Source organism: Gobio gobio, assembly GCF_949357685.1.
Source record: "Gobio gobio genome assembly, chromosome: 9".
Lineage (NCBI taxonomy): Eukaryota > Metazoa > Chordata > Actinopteri > Cypriniformes > Gobionidae > Gobio > Gobio gobio.
The window spans coordinates 16,243,217-16,265,782 of NC_137115.1; the positions used below are offsets into that span (position 1 = coordinate 16,243,217).

At 39.6% G+C, this 22,566-nt stretch overlaps 1 protein-coding gene across 3 annotated transcripts in view; it reads left to right on the forward strand.

The window, feature by feature from the left end:
* Nucleotides 1–1,236: 1,236 nt before the first annotated feature.
* hipk3b (homeodomain interacting protein kinase 3b) overlaps nucleotides 1,237–22,566 on the forward strand; it is a 76,735-nt gene continuing 55,405 nt past the window's right edge. Inside the window, exons 1-2 of one of the 3 annotated variants that reach the window (XM_079826078.1) lie at nucleotides 1,237–1,575; nucleotides 17,288–18,554. In XM_079826078.1, the coding sequence (XP_079682204.1) occupies nucleotides 17,290–18,554 (1,265 nt within the window). In that variant the 5' untranslated portion in view covers nucleotides 1,237–1,575; nucleotides 17,288–17,289. The remainder of the gene's footprint in view (nucleotides 1,576–17,287; nucleotides 18,555–22,566) is intronic. The other 2 variants (XM_079826079.1, XM_079826077.1) reach the window with 2 other exon arrangements.

Sequence of the window (22,566 nt, forward strand, 5' to 3'; positions counted from 1 at the left end):
TTTCCCTTGACAAAGTAAAAGGATAACTCTCATGTTTTCTGTAATTTAATTATAGTTTCTTCTGATGTAATTGAACTAAATACTGTGTATAGACTGTAGAACAAAGTATAATACAATAGTGGAATTAACATCAAAATTTACAGTCTAACTTTAAATGTTTTTATGTATTCTTCTTTCATTTGTAATACTTTAGTCAGTAAATAAGAATAATTTATGTTGTTTTATATTATTTATTTGAATGAATTAAAAGAGCCTTTTCATGTATATCCTTGAATCACTTAAAAGGGTAGTTCACCCAAACATTTTAATTAACCCATGCATAATTTACTCACCCTCAAGTCGTCCCAAGTGTATATGACATTCTTCTTTCAGTCGAATAAAATCAGAGTTATATTAAAAATGTCCTGGCTCTTCTAAACTTTATAATGACAGTGACTTTTTAGGTCATTTTTGAAGTCCATAAAAGTACATCTATCCATCATATAACTGCTCCACACAATATAAGAGATTCTCTGTTGATATAAGAGAAGAGGGGCTTGTGTTTGTTGCCCAGCATAATCCGCAAAAGACGTCAAAGCGTACCCCCACAGTGTGGAGCAGTTATATGATGGATAGATGCACTTTTATGGACTTCAAAAATGACCCAACAAGTCACTGCCATTATAAAGCTTGGAAGAGCCAGGACATTTTTTAATAACACAGATTTTATTCGTCTGAAAAAATAATGTCATATACACCTAGGATGACTTGAGGGTGTGTAAATCATGGTCTAATTTTCATTTTTGGGTGAACTAACCCTTTAACTACTCGATGTTGATATAGGATTTATTAGTAATTTTGTAGAGAGTAGATTGTACAGTAATCTAATTACACTATTGAAGATGTAATTAGTAAATTAATTACTAATTATTACTTTTTTAGAGTAATTTACCCAACACTGCTTTTAAGATTTGAAGTAGGCCTAGGCTACAATCCAATATAAACATTCAATATAATAAGCACAGTTCTTTTACAGAAGGGTATAGATCAAAATAATGACTCTTAAAGCATCATAATTATAGTATTGTAAGGAGATCTTATGTGTTATGTTTTTACATTAGCAACAATAACCTGTTAAATCTGTATTGTGAATCGCTGTAACTAAGGTTACAGTGGGTTTTTTTTTTAACAGGGTTGGCGTCATGTTTGCATCGAGCGTTTTGTTTCTTTCCTCACTCGATTAGTTGGGCCTGACGCAGTGTCATAGGCAGCAAACATTCCTCGCGCAGCTGAGAGTGAGTGTGGAGGGACATGATATCGACTGTCAGTGCTGCTCTTCCCCGCACACAACATGGGCTCCACCGCCCATACCACCGAAACCAGAGCTCGAGCATCACTGCAATACCCCGGACTCGGTTCTGAGTCGTGGATCGCGTGTATTGTTGAGATTTTTGAGGTGTAAAATGTGGGTGATGGTGCTGTGGACAAGATGGCAGCAGTATGAGACACACACATCTACATGCTGTGAGTTCAGTTGAAGTGTGTAAAATGATCGGAGAAGACCTGGATTATATCTACTGTTACTTCGTGTGAAAGGTGGGCCTATTTAACCGGAGTGTTTTTTTTTCTTTCTTTCTGCTGATCGTGAACTAACTGGGGTTGTTTATGGAACACAGTCAAACAAAAACGAATGATCGTATCATTGTGTGTCAAATCCTAACGAGTTGCCTACATAAACAACATTTTGGACATAGACGCTTTGCTAGTTCTAGGTTATAATGGCACATTGCCTGTGATTAATATGGACGTTTTTTTAATTCGATTTGAATTATGGGTATCGTTCGTCTCACTAGGATTTGACACAGTCAAATTAAGTTCACTAACTCTTGTGTGTAACCAGTAAAATAGGAAGTTAATTAAAACTCATTTATATCTTGCTTTAATTATTGATGGTAAATATGATTATCTGGTCCTCTACGTCATTGAATTAGTTAAACCTCCAATTAAGTGAGTTGGATAAACTTTAAGGAAGAGAAATGGATTTGTGTACATTTGAATTGTGCATTTTACAGCTATGACACATGTATAACTTTCAGTAAACATTGCTATGTTAAGTATGCAATGAAGTCTTTAACGACACACGTTGTTGTTGACCAAATCGACACAAACAAGTTATACCGAGTTTAGAGGAAGTCAAATAGTCAGTGTTGACAACGTGATTTACTTAAGATAGATATAAATTGTACATAAAATGGAAATAAATAAATAAAGCCACCACCAACAGCAGGCATTATGACACTTTTTAAAAGTGCTAATTGAGGTTGTTTTGAGGCAGCGTGTATCTGCAATGTAATAGGTCAAGTGTTAAATAAAAATAGACTCATTTACTGTGCATGAGAGAAACTCATGTGGCATTACCCACAGTGCTTTGCCAGATACTTTAAAGATCTGATTAAAGTGATGGCTGTTTGTCTTGTCAAAATAAAATTAAACGCTATGACGATGATTATTTTGACAGTAGAAATTAAAGCGATAGTTCACCACGAAAGGAAAATCTTATGTAATTCATTATACCATAACCAAATGACACTCCTTAAAACAAACGTTGAATATTTGAAGAATATCCTGGCTATTTTAAAATGTTTGTAATGTAATCAATAAGAACTGGGGACTTTAAAGGGATGCAATTTACTCAAGTTGTTCCAAACCTGTATGAATTTCTTTCTTGTGCTGAACACAAAAGAATATATTTTGAAGAATGTCAACCAAACAGTTGATGGTCCTTATTGAAGTCCAAATGGAAGTCAATGGGGTCCATCAGAAAAGTCATGACATCAGATTTGTAAGATCTTTTAAATGAACATTTCGATCCACTACACTGTGTGATTCAGTTGGTTTATGTATCAAACTGTTCACAAGTTTAACAAACTAACTCCGCGAATCTGATCCGGGTACAAAAGTTAAAGGCGTAGTTCACCCCAAAATAAACATTCTGTCATTGTTAAAAGACTTTTGTAACACAAAAGGAGGTATTTTTTAGAATACTGGCATTCTTTTGAAGAACATTGGCAATCAAACGATTCTTAAAATACATTTTGTGTCCCACAAAAGAAAGAAAAAGTCTTACAGGTTTGGAACAGCCCAATTATCAGTGAATATTACCTTAATACATCAGTGCTTGTGCTCTTGACCAGGATAATCTTCACAAACTCACTTTACGTGTTCCACAGAAGATTGAAAGCAATATCCGTTTGAAACGACATGACTATGAATAAATCATGATATTTTAGGGGTGAGCTATGTCTGTGAGTTTTTGTAATCAGCTAGTTTTTGTTTTAAGGCAACCCCGGAGGAAGACAGAGCGTTGTATTTTCCTTGTGTGGTGGGTAAGGCTGTTTTCATCAGCAGGGCTTTGCTTTTTCTGAAGAATGAGCTCATTTAGTGGCGGGGGAAGTTCAATAGAGGAGTCACACGATAGCCTGGCTGCCATTTGAGTTCTGCTGAGTGCAGAGACATGTCCACACCAACGGCCCACTCCGGCCTGTGTTACTCACTGTGGTGAGGCTTGCGACCAAAATAGACCTGACTACAGTACGTGCTATGAATCCGTGGAATTTACATTTTAAGGGATGGCTCAGAAATGACCTTCTTTGTTGTTTGTCTCTAGCCCCATCTGCACTATATTGTTTTTGATTTGAAATATGGGGAAATATGCAGATCTATACTTGTTTTTAATACTTCTCTTGCTTTGTAGCCTTGCATTCAGGTCACTGATTACCTTGCTTTTTGACCCTTGGTATGAGATTCAACCCCTCCTCCCACTATAAAGTAACACAAACAAGTTGTTAACAGAGTTTCTTAGTCTTGTCGGTTATTAAAGGGATAGTTCACACAATAATTACAAATCTTTCATTATTAAAACACCCTCCTGTTGATCCAAACCTGCACTAAAAATGTATTTGGAATGTTTCTACTTCTTTTTGCCCATGCAATGTTTTCTATGGGGTGTAACATTGGACCCCACCGACTTTAATTATATAGAAAAAAAGCACTACAAATTTTTCATATTCAGTTATCTGTATTCCACAGGACTCCTTTCAAGTCCTAGTTTCTTGACTTGCTTTATTATTGGTTCTCTTACGAGAGGTTCTCTCGTATTGCGTAAGTTTCCTTACGCATCGGGAAAGTATTCTTTCTTCGAGATTTCTGAAAAACCCAAAATTATCCTTAATTTTGTAACATTGTCAACGCAGTGCGGCAGCCTGGCAGACCATAGCAGGCTATTCCAGCGTGCTATTGGCTGCTCTGCTGGCAACTGCAGCAGCCTATCGGTGAGCCCGCGTGACGTGGCGACGTGGCTTCATTTGCCTACAGGTGGGGCGTGGCCACGTGTATATAAGCGGGGCTCACGGGCTGCGTATTCGATTTTCTTTTCTTCAGCGAAGCCCTTCGCATCGCTGGATCTGGAACCCGCCGCCGTGATCGTGCAGACGAGCAAGCAGAGGACAGCGCCTGAAGAATCCGGCAGCATCGCGCCACCTTCAGCCATCCGTGCCTGCTCTGCTATCCGGCAGCCCATATCCTTTTACGCTCAAGTGTTGTCGCCGCTGCGTCACACTTTTCTCAAAAAGAGCCGAGCGTTTGTTACAAAATGTCTCGTGCCACCTGCGGCTCGTGTCACGCGCAGCTCAGTTACGGGGACCGCCATGTGATCTGCGCTCTCTGCCTGGGCCGTGATCATGCCGCCGCCGCACTACTTGCCGGCGGATGCCCGGAGTGCGAGGAACTGACGATGTCGACCCTGCGGGCTCGACTCGATCAGTTCGATGACGACATCCCTCCAGTCCAGGCTTCACTCTCGCCTTCCCCGCCCCCACCCCAGGCCGCCATTTCTGTTGCCGCCTCCGGGGATGAGGCGGATTCGGCCGCGGAACGCGCCGACAGCTGCTCCATCGTGGCTTCCGACAGCGAGGACTGGTCTTCCGCGACCTCTTCAGTCCGGGCCTCCGGACGCTCTCGAGCGGGTGAGGACGCGGAACTGTTGCGCCTTCTCACCCGGGCTGTCGAGCAGCTAGGCCTCGAATGGGCCCCGCCCAAGGTGGTAGCGCCGAATCGACTTGACGGATGCTTCCTAAACAGTCGCCGCCGTGTGCCCACCTCCAGGACTGCACCTTTTCTGCCAGAGCTTCACGAGGAGCTCGCGAAGTCCTGGAACGCGCCATTCTCTGCGAGGGTCTCGTCTCAGGCTTCTTCGGCGCTCTCACAAGTTGACGGCGCGGCTGAGAAAGGCTACAATGCTATCCCTCCGGTGGAAGAGGCGGTCGCAGCGCACCTTTGCCCGCCTTCTGGTTGGCGCTCAAAGGCTGCCCTCCCGTCTAAGGCCTGCAGAGTGACGTCATCGCTGATCGGCCGTGCTTTCGCTGCCTCCGGTCAAGCGGCATCTGCTCTGCACTCTGCACAAAGCGATAGGCACTCCCTTCAGGGCGCAGATTGTCTCCCTCTCGGCTCTGCCAGCATCCGATGAGGGGGACGGTGGCAATGTCCTCTGCCCTGTCAGGGCATTGAGGGTTTATGTCACACGCTCCGCCGCCTTCAGGCGTTCTGAGCAGCTATTTGTTTCGTTTGGTGGGCGCACTAAAGGTCTCGCCTCCTCGAAACAGACCCTGTCCAGGTGGATAGTGGACGCGATTGCAACAGCATACGCTTCCAAACACCTGCAGTGCCCGCTAGGTGTCAGAGCACACTCCACCAGAGGCATGGCCTCTTCGTGGGCTTGGGCCAGAGGGATTTCCATCCACGATATCTGTATGGCGGCAGGCTGGGCCTCCCCGTCTACGTTCGTGAGATTTTACAATCTGGAAGTTCCTGCCTTACAGGCGAAAGTGTTATCAGTTTAATAGGGCTGTTGGTTCTGCCCAGTGATTCTGCGCAGACATAGCTCACCGATAGGCTGCTGCAGTTGCCAGCAGAGCAGCCAATAGCACGCTGGAATAGCCTGCTATGGTCGGGCTCACCGATAGGCTGCTGCAGTTGCCAGCAGAGCAGCCAATAGCACGCTGGAATAGCCTGCTATGGTCTGCCAGGCTGCCGCACTGCGTTGACAATGTTACAAAATTAAGGATAATTTTGGGTTTTTCAGAAATCTCGAAGAAAGAATACTTTCCCGATGCGTAAGGAAGCTTACGCAATACTCGTTCCCTCTTCTAGAGAGAACCGAGGTTACGTTAAGTAACCGAGTATCGTTTTTGCCAAGTATCACTGTTACCATTGCTTATACATTTATTATAAATAAATATAATATAAATACAAATGCACAAAACTGCAAGTTTATGAAAATAAATAGTCTGTAATTTGGCCTTTATAACTCATTTAATACATGTCTGCAATGAGATATTAACCTACATTTCTGACAAAATACCACGGTTACAGTTAGTGTTACCACAGTAAATCCATGATAATTGACTCCTTTCAAGTCCTAGTTTCTTGACTTGCTTTATTATCGGTTTTTACCATTGCTTATACTTAGGGTTAAGCATTTGAAGAAAGCCTTGAAACAAAATATTAAACTTAACGGTATGGACATCAGTGATTTAATACATAAATAAACCATTAAGCTTGTTAGGAGATGCATGTTATTTTTTTCCTCTCGAACCAATTGTATGTAGATTATTCAACTGGTATTTACAAGTTTTAAAGTTGATTTTATAAAGAAAAACTTGGGGAAGTTCTCTTGAAAAGGACAAAAATAAACACGTCTGGGGCATTTCTCAAAATATATTTGTAATATTCCACAGAAGAGGTTTGAAACATCATGAGTAGGAGAAAACTGTGCCAGAATTAAAATCTTCGAGTGATCTATCCCTTTAAATTGTGACGATACAATTCTTGATAAATGGCCTACAGTTTAAAGCCTGGCCACCACAATTGTGATGTTCCTCTTTTCTCTGAAAAATCCCTTGTGCTTTAACTGAGTTAATCACGTGTCAAGTTAAATTGTAACCATTTAGTTGTTTATTGTTTAGCAAGTGTTTGGAACGGGTCTCTTGAAGGACTGTACAGGTGGGAATTGTAACTTATTGTCAAATGAAGAACTAGTGATTGGTTACACGGTGTCCTAAACAGGCAGATGAAAGATGTTTTTCCCATGCTAATCAGAGTTTTTGTCCTTAACAGCCATGGCAGCGATATGTGACGTGCGACAGGGGATTCTATTTTTAGAATGATTTCTATTCAAGAACATACAAACCATGTGTCCAGTGTCACTGATAATCTCAGGTACTGATTATTGCTTTGTGTATTGTTTTTGACCGTTGTACTCGTGTTTCACACGAGAGACGCATTTTTAGGTAAAGTGAAAAGGTTAACAGAAAAAAAAAAAAAAAAAAAAAAACTTTTTTTTTTTGTCCGTTCCACTGCTTCACATGTTTTTAAATGCAAAAAGTACCGGGACTTTGGCTCTTTGCATTTACTATACATAAATACATGATACTGTTTTGTTCATAATTTATGCAATTTACAAAATTTATATTTAATTTATAAATGTTAGTTTAAATGAATAAAAAAAAAAAAATTATTAAAAATGTTTTAATTGTAATTGTAAAATGTAATTATTTTTTTTTGTACAGACAGTCATGTTATTTCATTTGCCTTGAAAAAACTATTTCGGGCCAGATTTACTAATAGCTTGCGCCAGTGCAGACCCTGTCAGGATTTACTAAAGACATGCAGTGAAAAATTAGTGCGGAAAAGTTGTGGACTGTTATTTTTGCTGCTGACCTTATTGCATATGCATTTATAGGAATTTCCCTTTCAGACACAAAATTTGTGGGAGGAGAGTATTTAAATGAACAATGCAAGGCGATTTTACTAAGGTTTGTGATCGTCAATTTGCTGTTATATGCGCCATTATTTACTGCCTTTGTCTTTAAACCAGACGCTGGTAGATTGCGTTTGGACAAGACCCGGCTTAATGTGGTGCATTAATATTTTGCTCATTGCGCCCTCTTGTGGTCAAGTATAATTTGAATATTAGTAATATTTAAGTTAAATTCGAATTTAGTTTTTCAGCCATTTTGACAGCCTTATCCCAGACCATACACGTGTCAAAGTAGCTTCTTTTGGATTTGACGAGACGTGCACGGACAAGTGACACATGTACACAATTTCTTGCGAAAAACGATTCCCACTTGATCTAAAATATAAACATTTATAATAGGCTGGAAGAAGGATTGATGGTGTATTTATTATTTAAATTTGGTTAATTTTAAACAACAAAAGTTACATACTGTACCTTTAAAAGTGTCCTATTATGCTTTTTCAACTTTAGTTAGTGTGTAATGTTGCTGTTTGAGCATAAAAAAAGATCTGAAAGTTTAGAAGAATACCTGCTTTAGTAGCGTGTTATTGCCATGTCGAAGAAACGCTCCCCCCACCCCCCTGGAAAACAACTTTAACTTTAAAACCCAATTTGTTTGGCCTTCCTCAGGCGGATGATTCGGGTCGAACTTAAAAAACTTAATGTATTTTTAACACTGTTCCTGAACATTATAACCCCAACGTTTATCTGTGTGCGGCACATTTTACAGATGACAGCTTCCAGAACTTAAGAGGGTAGAATTTTGGGCTGTCTGCAATGCATGAAAGCTTCTTCTGAAAGAACGAGCAGTTCCCACTTTGTCGGGACAATCAGTTGTTTATGGATCGCAACCTGCAAGCATGTTTTATTATTTGTGGCTCTGCTAGCCCGCTACCTATCATTGCAGCGTTGATGAAGTGTTTAGCTATGGGGCTCTTGCTTTTGTAAGACCGATCTTTAGGAACTTACCACTCTGAAACGTCCTGTAAAATCTGTTCTTGCAAAGGTTCTGGACGATCCTCTTGTCCTTTAACATTCTCAGGTTCTGAATCGGGCTTGTATTGGTATGGCAAATTGACCGCATCATTAATAATTACAAATGAAACTCGCGCTTATGGTAAAGGGTGTGACATTTCCAGAACACGCTCCAAAGCGGTTTGCCAAGTACAACACACCGGGCCAGCTAACCAATCAGAGCACTTTTCGTATTTCGTAAGGAGGGGCTACATCGAGTAAGGAACTAAATTCATTTGATACTGACTGGAAACAGAGGTGCTACATTTTTATAATGTAAAATATGTGGGAACATAATGGTATTTTTTTTTTTAACAGTCAAGTATTAAAACCTATTCTAGTACACACCAAAAACAAAATCAAGATTTTGTAAAAGGGCATAATATGACTCCTTTAAATAAATAATCTAACTGAATGCTGTATGAATGCAACCGTATTAAATGTTGTTGCCATTACTAGCCATTAGTCTTGTTTTGTGTGAAATGGCAGCAAATTGGGGAAGAAGCGGTGCTACATCTTCCATGAATATTGACATTTTATATTGATGTTATCAGTTATGTAGATACATTATTTCTGCCTTGGTTTTAATAATGTTAATTGTTACATTTTTATTATTTTGACTATGTAGACCGCAGTGCGCTTGCAGAGGATGCCTGCCCACACTGATTGGCTATGATTTTGATTGATTGATTTTGTCGCTGCTGTCACGTCTGATGTGGACAGACAAATTGGTTGTCACTGGAAGCACTTTTAGTTAGGACACGTGTTGCACTGAATTTGTGTGAAGTTTGCGCTATCCAATAACTCATGTACTCGTTGACTGATTGTTTTTGACTGATTCATTAAAAAGGACAACATCATTTATGGTTGTTCATTTGCGAATTAGACTGCACTGTCACGCTGTTTCTGCCCAACTATATATTTTTCTTTGACCTCAAAACCAAATGATTCATAGGGTTTCCCAGGAACTTCCAAAGTTTCACTGCATGTGGTAAGGTTGTGTAAAACAAGGGATCTTACCAAATTTTGCCATTTCGATGAACACAAACACTAGATGGTGAGATAAGAGTACTGGAATTTAAACAGGTTAAGGAAGTAAAACTAAATAATGAATTTGTATCTGCATACTACTGGATGATATGTTAAGTATTTGTATTATATAATTTGATTATTAAATTAATTGACATAATAATTATCATGATTATTTTTGTATTTATTTGGCCATGTGTTTATCTGAAACCTGTGGTAGTTTACAAATGTCATGCTCTTTGTGACCTACCTATCTACAGTAAAAGGCTAAACAATACTGAGGCTCTAACCTCCCCCCCCCCCTTTTTGCGCTTTCACCCAGCCCTACTGCATACCATTGGTTTCCTTACTTATTTTCCCCAAAAATTAGTTTACTTGGATTGTGGAATTTTGTGACTGTGCATTTTTGGATTTCCTTGAAAACAGGGGACTTGTTGAATATAACTTCTTCTTCCCTTTTCTGTTGCGTTTTTCTTTTCTCAAGGAGGAAACATTTTTTTTTCTTCCCACAAAGGCCATAAGCAAATGTCCTTACTAAAGCACTGACTACGTACTTGACGGCTGTCGCCACCATAATCAACCCTACTTTATGGGTGATCAAATACTTAAATTTTTTTTATATTTTTTTTATTTCCAAATCCAGATAAAATGGCTTTATCGGTTTCGGGGCGAAATTAAAAAAACAGCCGAAAACGTAAACCGAAAATGAATGTCACCCGCCCCTCCCATCCGTGCGCAAGCGCTTAGGTTTCACTCACGGTCGAGCTGTTATCACGCGACGCGTCTGCCTATCAAAGATTATGCATGTCAGCGGTATGAGAGCAAATAGAGACGTATCCAGCTGAACTATCCATTGCCAGAAGCGACAATCGCCTTGACTACTGCCGCGCGAACGAAGGCCACTTTCCATTGCTTGCGTGGATTGCACGCAGGTATTTATCTGCCACAAGCAGTGTTGCCAAGTCCGCGGTTTTCCCGCGGGATGTTTTTCCATGTCCGCGGGTTGAAGCGACCCCAATTATGTGATATTTAGACCCAGGAATGCGAATTTTAGCAGGCAACCTTGCCAAAAAAAACACATATTTTACTCCCCAAATGCCATTTTTCCAGGAGAACAGTGACAGACAGTGAGAGACTATTCAGTGCAGCATCTCATGTTCTTAATGAGAACCATTCTGTGATTTTGTGTGCAGTTATTCAGATAATTGTGGATCTGTTAAAAAACTATTTTATTTGATGGAACATAAAACTTGAAGAATAATATTAGGCCTATTTGGTATTATTATTTATATTTATTGTTAAAAATATTTTAGGTTTTGTTATGTAACTTAATACAAGTTTGATTATTCTATTGGTTCCTGATTTTTTTCATTTCAGATCCATTAAATTCAAGCAATTTATATTCGTATACTTTTTTAAAAAGAAGCCATTTCCGGCTCCAGTTTTGGTTTTCGGCCAAGTGCATCCTAAATTTTCGGTTTTCGGCCCAGAATTTATTTCGGTGCATTACTAGCTATTTCATTGGTCAACTCAATCACGCAGTCGCCTGTCAAGTTCTGTAGGCAATGAGCCCTGTGATCGACATGACCAATAAAATCTTTAGAATGAACTATGGGTGGGATTTGTGCTTTACTGCTTCGGGGAAAAGTCACACTTTTCACCCTGAGAACCATTTGCAAGGACAAAGTGAACGGACGTCATTCATTTTTGAGAGTTCTTGAGATCCGGCAACATAGAGACTGTTTGTGGTTAGAAGGTTTATTATGAGACCCACCACACACAAATGTTTATTCAAAATTGAATCAAGATATGTTAAGTGCTTGACTGTTTGAGTTTGGCACAGTTTTGAAGCTTTACACTAGAAACACTGGAGGCCTGCAGTTTTTATTTTTTATTTTTATTAGTTTGTTTGCTTGGTATATTTACTTTTCCACTGCCATGAGCTCCTTGGAGGTTTGTTGCTTTTTATTCACTAATTTACGCCTTTTGGATTGTGACATGTTGTTTTGGTTTGTTTTTCGTGTTAATTCAAACCTGTTTCAGGAGGTAGGTTACACGCCAATAAATTACTTTAGGTTGAAGCTTAAAGAAGGTTAAACTTAAGTTAATTTACATTTGTGCATTTAGCAGATGCTTTTATCCAAAGCGATTTGCAGAAGAAAAAAAGCATTCATCAAAGAGCCAACTGTCGTTGTAGTACACAATGCTGAGTTTATTAGACAACTAGATTAGGAAATGATGAAGTGCCGAATTATATATTTTTTTAGTGTTTGTGTGCTTTGGTTTAAGAGTGTGAGGTCATTGAGTGTTTGCGGAAGAGGTGCGTCTTCAGCTGCTTCTTAAAAGGGGTGATGTTCTGGTGAAGGTTGGCACCTGAAAGGAACAGAGAGAGTGAAAGCTTTGGAGTGACTTTTTGCCTCATTGTGAAGGAACAAGATGACATGGCTCATTCAGTGAGCTGAGCTGGTGGGAGGCAGCATACATTTGTAATAGTGGGTTAAGGTAGGGGGAAGCTGTTCCAGTGGTTGTCCTGAAAGCCAGTGTTAGAACTTTAAACTTCATTCTGGCCACAAGTGGGAACCAGTAGAGTGAGATCAGGAGGGGTGTGACGTGAGTTCTCTTGCTGATTGAAGACGAGGTTTAATTTAATCTAGATAAATAAAACTGTTATTTTCTTAAATCAGGAACACTAAGCTACACATAACTTTCCATGTTATATAAGGACAACAGAAAGAAGTTATCTAAGGCCCATCATTTGAGATAAGACACACTTCCTGTGTAGACATGTTTGGATTTGTGTCTTTTCGGTTTGTTTGTATATGCAACTTGCTTATTCATATCATGTTTCAGATATGTAATAGGCGTAGTTATTGTTTTCAAAAAATTTTTACCCATAACTTTAAAAATCTAAGGTGACACCTCACAAGAACTTTATTCTCTTGACCATCGTCACTCATTTAACTGGGATTGTCGTGTTGTGCTCACTCTTTCTCTTTCTCTCTCTCGCTCTCTCTTCTGAATTGTGAATAGCAAAAATGCATCACGGAAAAATGGTTTAATATCATCTCGTAGGGCTGTAACGATTTGACCAAAAATAAAAACCTCGAAAAAAATCCTCTTTTGCCCTCATAAGGTTTTTGAGTAAGTTCCTGATAAGGTTTGTACTGTAAATATTTTCTACTATTAAAGGTGGAATTTTTTTTTCTGATGAAAAAGTGCATTTCTTTGTGATTTTAAAATACTTGAAGGAAACGGTTCACTTTCAGCAGTTATTGTCTATGGGGCAGATTTCTGTTTGTTGTACATCAGATACAGATAAATTAACACAGTAGGCCTACATTACATTTATCTGAATGCATCAATGAGAGAGTGATGGTGTGTGTGTGTGTGTGAATTACTCATACCGTCTCTATTCATTATTAAGCTCTGGTGTGTACTTACTGCAAAGGTATTAAAATGTATGCCTATAACGGTTGAGTTTCTAAGCTACTTAAGTGACTTTACTTTAGTCACAGGACAGCGTTTACACTGCGTTTCTGCTGCTCCTCTGCGCGCGATCTTCACGTGACGCAGGTGAAAGATCTGCCTTCAGGGCGCGCGCGCGTGCTGTCAGAGACACGGCTCGGCTCTCTGTGTCACAGAAAGAAGCTGAACACTGAACGGATACGTATTGTTGTTTTTGAATAGTGCACAATCGCTTTAAATGTTGAAACTGGCAAGCCTTAAACGCATACTTGACAAACTTTATGAGCACGAAAGTGAAAGCGGCTTCGGGGCTTGCGCGCGCCGTCTGTGTGTGTGTGTGTCGGTGGCAGCGCGTATAGGCTATAAGAACAGCAATTAACTGACCTGTATAAACTGTGTAAAACATGCAGCTACTATAGTGATTCTGGGCATCTATAAACACAGATAACTGCTCCTGCATCTCTCTGTGTGCCTGCAAACTGCACTTGATGTGACTGACAGGGCGGAGTCACGTGAAAACCGAAATAACCGACATGGGAAAAATATGTCGGTTAGAGGTTCTGAATGTCGGTTTCGGTTATTTTTCGATTAAGCGTACAGCCCTATCATATAGAAATGGCTGGCAGATATAGAATTTGCAAGATAACGTCTATATACCAATTATGAATAGTACGTGTATTTTCTTAATTTCTGCAGTACCGACAGCAGAACCGATAGCGTCAGAGTTTGGCACCAGGGCTCATTTAATACCGGGATTCGGTACCCATCCCTAGTAGGTAACTTTGTTTCTTCAGTAGAACACAAATTAAGATTTTTAACTCCAACCGTTTCAGTCTGTCAGTCGTATAATGCATGTGAATGGTAACAAAAAAAACATGCACAGACAAATCCAAATTATACCCTGCGGCTCGTGAAGAAACATTGATGTCCCAATCTGGTGTAGTTTCGTGATCAGATCGTGTACAGTCCTCACTCACCGGAAGTGTGCGTTCAAGGCTGTTGGGCATAGTGGTGTATTAGAGGTAAAATATTATATAAATACTGTTCGGTTTCTCGCACAAACCGACCGTTTTGTGTCTTTAAGACATCAATGTGTCGTTACGAGCCACAGGTTTTAATCCAATGTCATGAATAAGCTATCTGTTCCTTTTGGAACATGGGGGCCCATCAGGACTGCCTATGCAGGGCCCGGGATCTTGTGCTACGCCCCTGGACAGACTGCAATGGTTGGAGTAAAAAAATCTTAATTTATGTTCTACTGAAGAAACAAAGTCACCTATATCTTTGATGCCCTGGGATTAAGCAGATAAACATCAAATTTACATTTTTGGGTGAACTATCCCTTTATCTTTAATTGGACAAGCCACACCGTTTGCACAGGATGTCAGCTAAATGAACGTGAAATCTGAATTTTTTTCAAAATTGTGGTCATGTCATGTGTTCACCTGCTGCAGAAAGTACACTCTTATCTTGTTCCCTTTACATGTTTTTGTTCTTTTTTTCCTTTTTTTTTCTGGTGCACAAATCAACGATCGGTTTGACCCCAGAGCAGAATTCAGTATAAATAATTGAGTTAGAGTAGTACCACAACTTAAACTCAAAGACAGCAGCTTTCCTTATAATTTTTTTACGTTGACATTTAAGTCAATGTGCGTTAACTTTTTATTGGTGTTTGTTTGCTAAGGAAAGCATCACTATTACTCATAGACATTGCTTCCTAAATTTGACACTTATTGAGAATAGAGAAGACATGCAAGCACAGATGATGCTGTTCCTTTGGTGTCTCTTGCCCCCCAAACTAATTTTGAAACAGCCATTGCCTAGAGACCTTGATTCATGGAAACTGACATGAAAAGGTCATTTGAACCTGTTAACAGTTAGTCGTTTCCCTTTAAAGCATTGATGGAAGGGAAGCTTGGTGGGTGTTGGAGGGAGGAACTCAACCTTCTGCTGCAATATGTCTTTTTCTTGGCCTGTCATTGGCTGCTCAAGGCAGCCTGCTGTTTGCTGCTGTAGCATAGGGGCAAAGGTCAAGTATGATGTCAGCCTGATGATGCAAGCCACTGCACTCAGTAGGATCAATGACCAGTCACAAGTTGTTTACATTAAGTTCATGGACACTGGTGGTGTCACATAGCAAATTCAGGAAAACCCCTCTACAAACATTAGTAATTGTATTAATGATTTTTGAATAGAGACCAGGTATGCCAATTTTCAGGAATTTTGAAAGATGAAGTCTGATTAATTGATCGAATGTTACTGTCATTTTGTATTGTGTATCAAGTATTAATGTCTCTGTGTTCAGGTGGGGACCGTGTTACTTCTATTATGTAGAGATGGTGTCTAAACAGTATCTGTTGTATTATTTGCTTAGATGTTTTTAAATAAAGCATACACTTAAGGGCTCGACAGTGCGACCATTTCACTCGCATTTGCGACCTAAAATAGATGTGTGCGAACTGTAAAATGTTTTTTGGAGCATGTGCGAATAAAAAAATCCCTGTGGATCAGTTTTCTTAAATGTAAGATCAAAAGAAGCGTCTTAAAGGGTTAGTTCACCCAAAAATGAAAATTCTGTCATTAATTACTTACCCTCATGTCGTTCGACACCCGTAAGACCTCCGTTCATCTTCGGAACAGAAATTAAGATATTTTAGTTGAAATCTGATGGCTCTGAAAGGCCTCCATTGGCACAATGGCACTTAACCTGTTGTTTAGTTTCATTAACCTGATGTACCAAACTAAAACTGAAATAAAAATGAATAAAAACTATACAGACATTTAAAAAAAAATAACAACCCCCCCCCCCTTAAAAAAAGACAAAACAACAGAATTACTAAAACTTAAATTAAAATGAAAGCAGAATTAAATTGAATTAAAAATATTAACAAAAACGATATTGTATCTGTGATACTAAAATAATACTATTATGCCAAAAATATGTTGAAGTGTATTTTATTTTATTTCTACTTGCAGAAATATTTGCGCCCCTAAAGTTTCTAAATGCGCTCCTAACTTTTTCAACTTAGATGCACAGGTATATAATTTTTTTTCTTTTCTTTTTTTTTTCCATGTTTAATGTTTTGCTTTATAATTTTTCAAAGGCTACATTTAAATTGCTGTCATGTCAATGTTACATTTTAAAATTAATATATTATTTTGAAGATTTTGCATGCGTTAGTTTTCTCTGTAGCCCTCACGGCGGGTTCAGAGAAATGCCGCTTGAGGATGAGCAAGGTGAGGGAGTATTTTGACAGCCTACACAAAGCTTTTCCGTTTTCTTCTGTGTCATGTCAAACTACTATATAACAATTAAGCTTGATTGTAGTCTTGTTATTCTACCGGTTATGAGGGACAATACAGTATGGAATTTTATATCGGTTTAAAGGAGAAACATTGTGAATGAAACTTGCGTGACAGCAGTTGCTGTATCAACATCCTAACTAAGAGATTCTACTTAAATAATGTAAATTTACCAGGAAACATCAAGCTTTTCTTGCGATTTTGTCATGTTACAGATACTTTTCATACACGAGAAGTGCGTTCACTCCCGGACACGCAAGTGGTTGTGGTGGTAACAAACAACAATATCTTAATGTTCTGACTTATGTGGACTAACTTTTATTTGGGAAAATGTGGTTATAATAGGTCCATTTTTTTTATTGAATGAGTTAGTTGCGCACATCCCTACACAGCAAGGCATTCTAAAAATGCTTAACACTCAAGTTAAAAGAAGTTATACTTTAAAAAAATGCATCTGTAGAACTTGTGCTTTTTCCGTTCCTGACCTGTCTTGCTAGCAGCAAAAATGTTTTCAATGCGAATTTTTCTTTGAAAATGAAAAGTGTTATTTTGAAAACTCTTACAATATTAGTATTTTCTTTTTCTTTTAAACATTGACCGAAACTGAAGCATGATCTGTATCTGGTTTTCTTGTGTTCACAGGTATGGCCTCACAAGTCTTGGTCTACCCACCACATGTTTTTCAAACTCAGACAAGTGCCTTTTGTAGTGTGAAGAAACTCAAAGTCGAGCCCAGGAACTGTGTTTACCATGAGAGGGCCTACCCACAGACTTACTTGAATGGTAGAACCCTTGGCATTGCTTACCCGACAAAACTCACTGCTTCATTGAAGACACGAGAATCTGTGATTGGCAGACACCGCGGGCAGGATTTTCCATTGCAGACGGCTACTGTACGTGGCGTGCGTCGTCAGGATACCACCACAGTGAGACAGCAGCAAAAAGGGGGCATCTCCTCTCAGGACAAGGGGTCAGAGCACCAGGATAAAGGAAGGGGTTGCAGCAGTGGAGCTACAGTGGCAGTTGGAAGGGGTAGGGGAGAGGGAAGTGGCAGTCAAGAAGGAGGTGGAGGACAGGGTGGGGGTGACAGTGAAGGTGGTGGAGGAGAGGACAAGGGTGAACGGAAAGACTGTGGAGGTTTTAACTTGCAAGACAGCTCCCACAGATGCGGGCTGAAACGTAAGAGCGGGGAGATTGAGAACTTGGGGAGCGCCATGCAGATTGTAGAGGACCTGTCAATGTTACCTGCAATGTTGCAATCAAACGTGGGAAACCCACCGGTTGCAGTGCCAGCGGCGGCGGCTGGTGGAGGGCCTTCAAAGCAAGGTGGAAATTCCAGAAATGGGGATGGAGACTACCAGTTGGTGCAGCATGAGTTGCTTTGCTCGTTGAAGAACACCTATGAGGTATTAGACTTCCTTGGCCGTGGTACTTTCGGCCAGGTTGTGAAATGCTGGAAACGAGGCACCAATGAGATCGTGGCGGTGAAGATCCTGAAGAATCATCCATCATATGCACGACAGGGCCAGATTGAGGTGGGCATCCTGGCCCGCCTAAGTAGCGAGAATGCAGACGAGCATAATCTTGTGCGAGCTTTTGAGTGTTTCCAGCACCGCAGCCACACCTGCCTTGTGTTTGAGATGCTGGAGCAGAACCTGTACGACTTCCTCAAGCAAAACAAATTCAGCCCGCTACCTCTGAAGGTAATCCGTCCCATTCTTCAGCAAGTGGCCATGGCGCTAAAAAAATTGAAGGCCATGGGACTGATTCACGCGGACCTGAAGCCTGAGAACATCATGCTGGTGGACCCTGTAAGGCAGCCCTACAGAGTGAAAGTCATAGACTTTGGCTCAGCCAGTCACGTCTCCAAAGCAGTCTGCTCAACGTACCTCCAGTCACGGTACTACAGGTATGTACAAACAAAAGACTGAATTATTGCTCAGCTGAAAGTTGTTTCATATTCCTAAGCAATATGATGGTTATCTCACAATGGCCAAATGATTTGCACTTGCTAATATTTTGGTCACTATAATGAATGTTGAAGGTTTCACCTGAAGTTTTGAACAGTCTTCACTTGAGTTTGGCAGAGTTGTTCTGTTTGTGCATTGATCTGTATTTTCTGCAACAATATTCGGACGCATAATTCCTTCTCACCAGTAGATCATTGAAAACATTCTAAAATCTCTAGCTCTCTGTGTATGTTATACAACTAAAGTCCTTGTGGAATTACCAGTCAGGAAACGCCACTGATGTAAAACAATTTCCCTTGTGTTCTAAAGCTACGCTGACCCTGTAGAACTATTTGACCCCACAATGCAACAGGCAGGGGCTAAACCATTCTTCTCACATCGCCATGGGAAAGGAAGTGATGTTTTAAAAGTACTTTGTTCAATAGGGTAAAAGAAACTGGTAATAGATGAGTTTTTAGAGCCCTGTTGCATATGTAATCAAATAATAACTTTTGAATGCAGGGAACCTTTGTAAATATTGTCAACCTCAGTTTGGATGTTGAAATGGTGGCTAAATTTGTTTATTTTTTTCGTAAGATCATCATGCTCCATCTTGTTTCCTGAATGCATCAAAGGAAATGCCTTGAATGTCACATTGATAGACTGCCAAAATTGAAAACACTGACAAACAAACGACTTTGTCTAACTAAAACTAACAATATTTTACATTTACTTTTGTGCAGTTCTATTTGAAAACATGCTTTGTGAGTAACAAATCTGCTATAACAATATGGGTAAATCTTAAAGGGATAGTTCACCCAAAAAGTAAAATTAGCCCATGATTTACTCACCCTCAAGTCACCCTAGTTGTATATGACATTCTTCTTCCAGACAAATACAATCTGAGTTCTATTAAAAAATTGTTTGAATAAAAATGTATTAAAAAAACAGTAAGTGTGACATTCTAAATACAACATATTGTTTGCAAACTTAAATTGGCTATACTTAATGTTGGATGTTAAACCTAAAGAAGAACATTTTCAAGTAAACAATTATTTATATAAGCAACTTTTACTATAATTGTATACAAGCAGCTTGTGTACTGCATTAAGTAAGTATATGCTTGTAAAGCATATACTGCTTTACAAACCAGTGAGTGAGATAAAGGGGACTATAGTGAGAAACTCACTAGAAAGATACACAATTCTGGAAAATATACGGCAAGAAAGGAGAGAAACATTTAGAAATAAAACCGTTCGAATGTTCGGGAGACTTTATCCATTTTTGCTTTTGTCTTTTTATTTTCTGAACTTTTCTGGGGACCCCTTAGAACCATCTTGAGGACCCCTGGTGGTCCTCGGACCCCAGTTTGAAAACCCCTGTCCTACATCATACGCTGGAACACCAGTCTCTTCTTTCGTCTGAAAGAAGAATGTCATATACACCTAGGATGACTAATTTTCATTTTTGGGTGATCTATCCCATTAATCCCCTGTTGAGGCCCTGTCACAAACCCCCATCAATTTGGATTTTTGACCCTCCATTAGATCTGTTTGTTTCTTCACCTCATTCCTTCGATTGTCCTATGGTTTATGCAAAGAACAAATCCTGGAACATTCATATAGAGTTTTAAAGTATTACTGCTACTAGGAGTACATGAAAGTAGTGTGCATTTATCTTCTCGAAATGAAGCATGGTAGTTTTGCTATTTTAATTTAATTTTGTGTAACTCGTCAATTTGATTAAGCCAAAAAGGAGAAATCGTGACTACTGATTAATTCGTCACACTGAAAGGGTCGGGCATTGCATTGCGGGATGCACGCTTCCTGCAGTGTGCTCTAGTTGCACTGCACAAATGCAGTAGTTCATCCAGACATTCCGCACATATTAGCATACAGTGTAAACTGCAGAAGTGGAAAAAAAAACGTAGTATGCTATTCTGAACAAAGCCATTGTGTGCTAAATACTTTTAAATAGGAATTATTTTTAAGCATTCAGCACTACTGTTATGGTAGGTAAATCTTTTCATTTGACCTGAAGAGCCATTCTCATTTTAATCAGTATATTGAAGCTAATGCACATTTGATTAGCTGTCTGTTCGGCCTGTGTCCTGCATGAGGACTGGTGTAATCACATAGGTGTGGGTAACTAATCCACTCAAGCCCCTGCTGTTGCCCGTCGGATTACAGTTTAAGTCACATTCTGTTTAAGGCAGTTCACTTCACCAGTTTGTCTGTGAATCCTACACTCCCGTCTCGTTTTTTTAGGTACTTATGCACTTATAACTGTTGACATTGAGTTAATAGTAGCATGACTAATGGATATTGACTTGAACTGCTATAGCATCTGTTTTTCTTTATACTATCTGGGTGGAGGTTGTGTCATCTTTGGAATCCTATATTTTCAGCCATGTCTCTTAAGTGTAAACATGCCCATGCTTCTGGAAATCATGTCTATCTCAGATGTTTGATTAAACTCTCACACATTTGTGTGATGTTTCATGTGTACGTTTGTAGGTGCTCTTCATGCAGTTCTTTGTTGGTCCAAATTTCTTAGAAGTTCTGACTTTTCCATGGAAATTTCATGGAGATTAACTGTGCAAAAAGTGTGAGAACCCTAAATCTAAATCACTGATAGCTAGGCCAACACAGAATGTTTATACTTCTTGACTGATTTTTCACTGCCAGTTTGTGGTGAATTAATTAATTTAAACATTGTAAAATGGGTTCAATAATGCTGCAAGTAGGGGGGTGCGATATCATGATTTTAGATTCTGACCGATTTAAATGTCTCCACAATCTGCCTTTGAAGAGAGATTGTAGTATCGTGCTACAGTACACTAGCATACAGTACGTATACAGGCGCTGCCTGCCATCCCAACATACTGTACACTGTGACGTACTAACAACGCAGTGGTTACATGTGACATTTCAGTTCTTCACCATCACAAAATTGTATTATTTGCGTGTGTTTTAAAGCCATAAATTCTTGCATACTGCGCGGCCGTGAATGAATGACAATGCAGCCATTAGCATTTTACTTTCGGTTTAGAATTAGTGGCAATTCGGGGGCGGGTTGTTTGAATGGTGGGTTTATTAGTCTATTATTCTTAAAGAAAAACACAATGATATAACCAAGCGGCAGTTTCTCTTGAAGCCAATACGGAAGTGACTTAAACTGCAATTCATTGACTGGCCGCTAGGGACAGGCCCCAGAAGGGAGCAGAATCTCATTGAGCCCCATGTTAAAAAGCCCAACTTTACAGCAGAAAAAAAACATGTTTACTGCCTTGTACAAATTGTGGTTTTGTTCTATACGGCTAATTTTGTGTGAGGAGGGTGAAATTATTTTTTATATATTTATATTTTTTATTTATTTTATATTTTATTACTCATTCGTTTATATTATAAAAAGCCTTACAGTTCTGCATGATTAAGGGCGTGGCCACTTTGAGTGACTGGTGGATTGCCATTTGTCTGCTGTCTGTAAGTCATCACATCACCTCTTTGCCCATTTTCTGTTATCCGGGAGTGATGCGTGATGACTCGCTGCCAAGATGCCAACGCCTGACTATGAGGCTTCAAAACTGCTCTTCAGAACCCTATGGGTGATGTCACGGACACTACGTCCATATTTTTTTTGTACAGTCTATGGATATAACACACAAACATACGTGTATGCACAGCTGCTAATGAGAGTGTAATCTGAGTGTTTATAAAAAGTCTTTATTATGAGAACTGGTAAAAATGACACGCTTGGCATTGCTCGAGGATCTGGACGAGAGCGCGTCTGCGAACAGCGGCAAGTTTGTGTGACGAGAATGACGAAAGGCTGTAAGCAAAGCGTGTGCGGAAAGCCCTTATATGGAGATGGTTTTGGGTGTGTTTAATGCAAATGACTAACCTTGTGCACGCGGCCGCTCATTTAGAGTACTCCAAATTCACTAACGTACGAATTCATGTGTGTACGAAC